General features: G+C 38.1%; 1 protein-coding gene across 1 annotated transcript in view; it reads right to left on the bottom strand.

Moving 5' to 3' along the window:
* LOC138032117 (scavenger receptor cysteine-rich domain superfamily protein-like) overlaps window positions 1-7500 on the bottom strand; it is an 85073-nt gene that overhangs the window by 38890 nt on the left and 38683 nt on the right. Inside the window, exon 4 of the mRNA XM_068879711.1 lies at window positions 4126-4464. Within this exon, the coding sequence (XP_068735812.1) occupies window positions 4126-4464 (339 nt within the window). The remainder of the gene's footprint in view (window positions 1-4125; window positions 4465-7500) is intronic.

Here is a 7500-nt window from a genome sequence, read left to right as displayed (position 1 = left end):
ACAGTGATTTTACGATATTTCTAAAGGTTTGCTAGCTTATGTCATACCTTGATTATATATCTTGGATTAGCCTTGTTTTCATGCTCCAGGACTAGATATGGTCACGTGATCATTCTAATGCCACGGCGTTAACGTCAACTAAGTATAAAACACTTTTTTATATCATATGACTAATTTCCAACCATTTGGCACTATTTGTTTTGCTTAAGTACTTTTTTTCTGGTGAAGCCTCGTTTCCATGCTGCAGGAGCAGGTGCCTAGAATGAACACCCCTTAAATGCTAAACTCCCAGGATTTCAAGCTGGAAACAGTGATATTCTTATTCAGGGTGACAAGACGAAGATTTTAAGCCATGTTTCCTGCTTCTACTCAAAATGTTTAGTGAAAATCACTTTTCTACTATCTGCCTCCTGACTACTACACGCTTTACGGTACGGTATACAGTGTATCTAAAAGGGGGAACGGCGCTCAGCGTGATTTGCAAAAACGTGCACTTTTCTTTTCCAATAATAGATTTCATGCCATGCCTCTCTTTATTGCTTCGAACATTTTACCTATAAATACGCTTTACTTTGAAAGAGTTTACGCCATAGTGCATGATGTTTCTACACCTAGAATATATTCGTCAGTTTTTCCTCTTTATTCATCTAATGTTCATGCATATAATACGCGTTTCTATACCGCAAAGAAGTTTTATATTCAGATATCTAGATTGCGTGTGAAACTTAAATCTTTCTCTGCGTTTGGAGAGAGATTGTGGAACTGTGTACACCCCGACTGACGCAAGCTAACAAAAAGAGCATTGAAAAGAAAACTTCAGAAATTACTTCTAACTGTACTTTGGATTGAGGTCCATTCTTTATATTGTTGTTTAATACCAATCACTATTGTACCTTATAGCTATGTATTTTGCTATGTAATTTTCCTTACAACAGCATATCCTAATCTAACAATGTAGTAATATCGTAGCAATATTGCAATATTTTAGCTTCTGATGTTTAATGTTTATCTAGATCTATTACTAATACCCACCAAGATTAGCCAATGCTATACCCGGGTTGTGTAAATTGTCTTTACATATTTGATGTAATATTGTTACGACAAAATCGTAATGACAAATCTATGGTAATACATTTCCATTTTTTCCAACTTAACAAAGTGATATTGTGTGTGAGGACTGAACAAAAAAGTATTTGTGTTAAACCTTCATTCACTAGAATGAAGCTAAAACAGCATCTTTCCGCTACACCCTGACATCTTCTAAAAGATAGGGACATAAAGACTCTTTGACTAAGAAAAATGTTTAATCGAAGTTTTATGAATAGTTACTGGAACACGACTTGATGAAGATAATTATTCAATTCTTTATTCCGTTGTTTATTTTGATTTTTGAAAAAGCAAAATAAGCCCAACGAATGATCCGTTATCTTTTACTTTTAGTGCGAGGTCAGAAGGACGGAGAACTATCAGGTTTAGAATGGGGCATGAAACGTCAAGTAAGAAACATGACATTTGCTGATCAAAATTCCGGTGCCAGATGTCAATATTCCAAAGGGTCGGACACACTCTTCAAATTCTTCAAATTCTTTGTTAGACCACGCGTAGTGGCTGGAAACCCTTCTTGCGGTAAGTGATTGACCGCAGCGTAGAAGTCCTGAAATTTTCAGGCTCTACGCAATTGCAAAAATTGCAAAGCCCGTTAAAGTCCTGAATTTTTCAGGCTTCTCTACGCAATTGCAAAAAATTGCGTTTATAACTGCGAGGATCATAGCTTCACTTGGTACTATCGTATTACGTATCTGATGCAATTGAATCTGTTCAGGCGAAAGCGCCGCTCATAATTTTGCCCTGGCTGCAATATCTTTAAAGATGCCTTAACTGCCTCTGGCCTTCAACGCTTATCTGACCGTCGCACCAGCACGTTTATTAAACTAGGTAACAGTATCCCTGATATTGATCCTTTTAAACATTTGGTTGTTATAACTGGAAGTAATTCCCATGGGTATTGCTTTCGCTCAGTGTTAAGCAATCGCAAGGATGTGGCGGATCGATCCGAACGCTTCAAAAAGTTTTTCACTCTTCCTTGTCTTTAAGTAACTAATCCATTGCTTACTTATATGTTTAAATTCTATGTTGTATGACCCAATCTGTAACTCAATATATAAGGCCATGATAGCAATAAACACTCACTCACTCACTCACTCACTCACTCACACAATGACACCCCAATCCACCACAATACGACCACAATTACAATTAAGAATAAGCTTTTTGATGCCCTTGTCAAACCTATACTACTATATGGATGCGAAATATGGGGACCGGAGCTATTATCATATAAGACCCATTTTGACAAAAGCACTATCGAACAAGTCCATATCAAGTTCTGTAAACAAACACTAAATATCCCATGGTACACAGAGAACATTGCCTGTAGGGCAGAACTTCGACGGTACCCTTCAAGTATAGACATAAAAGCTTCAATATTTAGTTACTCACTTAGATTACAGCATAAAACAGTCAACCCTCTATTAAAGGAAGCCTTTCATCACGCAAAAAATCACAGCCAATTTTTTGATGTATTAAATAATGACGAAACTATACGAATGCACTCTACAGGCAATACATCAAGCCAACTACACATTAAGAATGCTCGTTCCTCCATAAAGAAACAGCTTAAAAAGGACTACATTCGAAATTGGCTGAAGGCTCGCAACAACACTTCCGAAGGCTCTAGAGAGAAATTTACACACAAAGAAGTCAAATTCGACTACCAATTGGAAGACTATCTCAAAACTATCAGAAACCCAGCACATAGAATAAGTATGACAAAATTGCGTCTGGGGGTTCATAGCTTGCGAATACAGACTGGGAAATACGAAAATAGAGGTGCACCAATCCCAGTAGATGGAAGAACGTGTCTAGTCTGCAATAGAGGCTATATAGAAGACGAGCGGCACTTCTTGATGTAATAAAAAAGCGAACCTAACGATATCAGACAATACCAGAAACCCATAAGGGTTGAAACGTGTAACGCGCGTTTACAGCTTCCGAATATTCAGTGCGAACTGATTGGTTGAATGTTTCAGTGCAAAGTACCGTATTTGGAAACCCCTCGCTCAAGGGGCTGTTACACGTTTCAACCCTTATGGGTTTCTGAAAATACCTAATTAGCAAGGCCTAATCAGAATACATTTAACAATGGTTCTTTTGCCATCCGCAATTTTAGTCCGGTATATGAATGTCTACCTGAATTTTATTATCTGGAGTAGAAAAGTAATTCATGCAATATTATTTACAAATAGAACGGTTCTCTGACAATTTTTTAACCCAGACGTCATGTACACAATTGCTTAATTGGCAAGAGGAGTTGTTGGTAAGACCAAAGAGTTACACAATTTTGCTTTGGATGCTATACAAATGCTTAATTTTCACTTGAAATTTTATCAGACTGGTGATATTCTGTTTGTTTAATTTGCGGGTATCTAATGCTGAGAGTAGTATCTCGCGAAATATGCTCCCAATTTGGCATGCCCCCAAACCCCTTTTAAAGGGAACCTCCACTAAAACAACAAAATAACTTTAAACCACAGAACATAATGTTTACAATTGGAATTGCTCTATCTTTTTCCAATGAATACGTTTGTATTCGAGAAAAATAAATTTATTCCAAAAACGCTTATTTTGGCTTTCAAATTTCATGGGCGCCGCCATCTTGAATAATTGTGACGTAACTTGGTTGCCCTATTGTTCTGATACAAAGAGCGATTGTTCTGGAACAATAGGGCAACCAAGTTACGTCACAATTATTCAAGATGGCGGCGCCCGGGAAATTTGAAAACCAAAATAAGCGTTTTTGGAATTTATTTTTCTCGAATACAAACGCTTTCATTGGAAAAAGATTGAGCAATTCCAATTGTAAACATTATGTTCTGTGGTTTAAAGTTATTTTGTTGTTTTAGTGGAGGTTCCCTTTAAAAAGATGGGCTTGATGCTGGGAAAAGATCAAACAAAAACCTTGGACCACCCCTGGGTAGGTGGGACAGTAGGCAGGCTGGTCGGACGGTAAGTTATGAGGAAGGGACGTTGGAATGTTATTTATGTTGATGCATTGGTAAAACCTACCTCCTAACATTTTGCCGCCCTTACAAATAACGCTGGCAAATCTAGTTGTCGGCATCTCTTCGGATTTGTTCCCAATCACATCATGAGCGCATTCCATCACGTTTTTCTCGTTTCCAGTGCAGTGAAGATTTGTTAGCCACACTGGTCCAAAAAATGGACCGTAAACTCTGTTCTTTAGAGCTACTTCTCCGCCATCTTGGTAACCAAGCTGTCGGCAAACCACAGTGGCGTCATTCATATCCCAATTGTAGCTGCTGATCGATCCCCAGACTCCCCCGTAAAAGACCTCAACACGACCAGCATTTGGTAGCGTGGAACCTTGCAGACGTATTGGAATATCTAAAGAAGTGCAGACGTGTTAACATTTCTCCTCTCAACCTCCACAAAAAGAAAAAAAATGAGAAACTACAGTAGCCTGCCGAATATGAAAACAAATTCATATATGAATTACAGAAAATGAATCAACAGCGAGAAAGCCAACCGAAGAAGTATCTACAGGCCCATGCAGGGTTTAAAACAATTTTTTGTTGTTGTTGTTGTTTTTGTTTTTCCGAAACTGGAGTTGAACAGCAATATCATTCACTTATCCGATTTACCTATCTGACCAGTAAACATACTTTGCCCTTCCACAAGAATAGAGAAGAATGCTCAAAATGTGAATCACAATCATTCCCATTCAAAAGTACATAATATGATCCAAACTTTTAACTGAGAGAAATTAAAGTCGTCGCACTTAGATTAGCAGTTGCAAGGAGGCAGGTTTAAAATGCAGGGCACGGGTCACAAGTTCATTTGAATCCTGGTCTGTTGTAGCCTGCGAGCAGGCTCTCCGATGGACTGGAGTTGGGGGTAGAAGGAGAGGCTGCCCGCATGGCTTTGTATTTTGAATGTCGCGTCCAAATTTTGGATGCAAAATACTGATTGGCTGAAATTAAATTATTGGTGACGTCACTATTGACAAGCTCCGACAACAAGAAAGCCACTTCGCTTCGCAGAGATAAGGTGATCAGAAATGCGTATGAGAAAATCGTAGAATGTTGCAATATTACCGTAACTTAACGCGATGTAATGGCTTCTCTGCTGGAAGGAAAGAACTCTCTGTCTCTGTTAGCCACAGGATTCTGAAGTTTAGTTTTCCAACTGTTTTTAGTAGTGGTCAAAGTACAACGAGGGCGACATCATGTCACCGTGGTAGTTTCCTGGCCTCTACAAAAAGACTATCGCTGATCACATTTTGACAGAAGCTTGGGCCTTTCGGCCTATTACGATTCCCGTTGTTTTAAGTTACTGTGCTAAATATTTCCCTGACGAACGAAACACATTTTCCGTGGAGATGGACTTCGACGAATTACAGTTACAGTTTTTGGGAGTTTCCGCTTCCAGCAATTTGAATTACACATCGCGTGGCTTAGTGTTTATATTAATGTTTACTTCGGGTGTGCGCTGATTGGCAAATTTTTGAAAGCTCGCTCAGCGTGACATACATACATACATACATACATACATACATACATACATACATACATACATACATACATACATACTTAATTGACCGCTCCCCATAGGGGCTTTTCAGGGCCAATGAAACACAACGAAACGGACTGACGCTTTCTTCTTCACCTGATATAACACTTACCAACCCAGCCTGGAACCCAGAATTACATTATATGGCGGGAATTCTTCTTTGCATTGGATATAGGCAGTAAGAACAATAGAGCTGAGGTAAGTTGAAAGAAACATAATTTTCACTGTTTGCATTAACAGTTAGATATTAACTGACCTACTATTTTTAAATAAGGCGATAAGGCGAAGGAAATGAACGAGGGAGCTACTACAAGTCATTGTTAACGGCAAACGTGATGCAGGCTCCGTCGTAGATCTCGCCCGCTAAAAAAACAATTCCAATAAATTTTTGCATCTAATCTTTTTTTCCAATTTGATCTCCTTACTTGAATATTGTAAATATGTGATTACCTTGTTTTACCCAGATGAAGGAAAGATGAATTCTGAAGTACTGCACGAATATTAATTGAACCTAAGCTTAATTTATTTATTATTTATTTTATTAACTTATCTGTGACTTGAGACCCGTGACCCGTAACCTGTGACCCCTGACCCGACACCTGCATTTTAAAAACCTGCCGGGAAAAAGGCTTCAAGGCTTGAACCAACCGAATGCCGTGCAATCGCGCAAGGAGTTCAAGTTATATCCCGTAAGAGGTGAATAAAATGAACATGTCATGTCCATTGCGGAGTTCAGATATATATAAAAATTCACAAATTCTAAAATCACTTTCAGCGCACCTTAAAGAGGACTGAAAAGCTTATCTTTAAAGTTTCCAGTGAATGATTCTTTGAAATGAAGTTTAATCTGTCTACCGTGGCACATTTCAAGTTACGTTTACTAGCGCATAACAGTGAAAGTCGTCTATATATAACTTGATTCAGTTTTCTCGCTCCAATATAATGATACCAAGACCAATATTCATACACCTGATGATCCCGCTTGAAGTCCTCCTAGGTAAAATGACAGACCCCGCCAATGTCTGGTAGACTAGAAAATCTATAAGTATTAAGTGACTTGAGCTTCTGCCGCACTTATGGCCTACATGGCCTACTACCTATTGAACCACAAGACCGTTAACCATAGTTCATCTTACATTTGAATTTCTCGAAGCAGAAAGGTCACACAACATTGAGAAAAGTGACCGCGGAACGAAGAGTTTAGTAATATCGAACACGTTTGTTGACTATTGCTACGTCACAACACGTCATATGATATAAGATGGCGCTCTCCAAGTCACGAAAGAGGCAGCTTCAAAGTGCTCTTGTCACATTTTCCTAGGAAAAAGTTTTCGTAATTTAGAGAAACTTTTTCTAGACCGTACTTTCCCTTTAATTGTTCACTATGTTTCTTGAGCGCTCTTTGTTTCACGCGGCTGTCAATGACTTAGTAAATAAACCCGTTCGGCAGCTGGCATATTACGCTTAATGCTAATAATGTCCGGGGCCGAGAGATTGTTCAAAAAATGAATATTTGACCACGAAGCGAAGCTTCGAGAGCTGCCAATGTGAAATTTTGAGGACAATCTCTCATCCAAGGACATTATCAGCAGACAGGAAGAGGTCTATTTCTTTCGTAACCCTCTCCCAATAATTTTCATTCCGAACGAAAACAGCTCTTTAAAAGCTTGTTTACGTGATACTACTACGACTACTACGACTACTACTACTACTACTACTACTAATACTACTAATAACAATAATAACAATAATAATAATAATAATAATAATAATAATAATAATAACAATAATAATGATAATAATAACAATAATAATAATAATAATAATAATAATAATAATAACAATAATAAT

Source organism: Montipora capricornis, chromosome 14 (assembly GCF_036669925.1).
Source record: "Montipora capricornis isolate CH-2021 chromosome 14, ASM3666992v2, whole genome shotgun sequence".
Classification (NCBI taxonomy): Eukaryota; Metazoa; Cnidaria; class Anthozoa; order Scleractinia; family Acroporidae; genus Montipora; species Montipora capricornis.
This window is presented reverse-complemented; position numbering and strand designations above follow the sequence as displayed.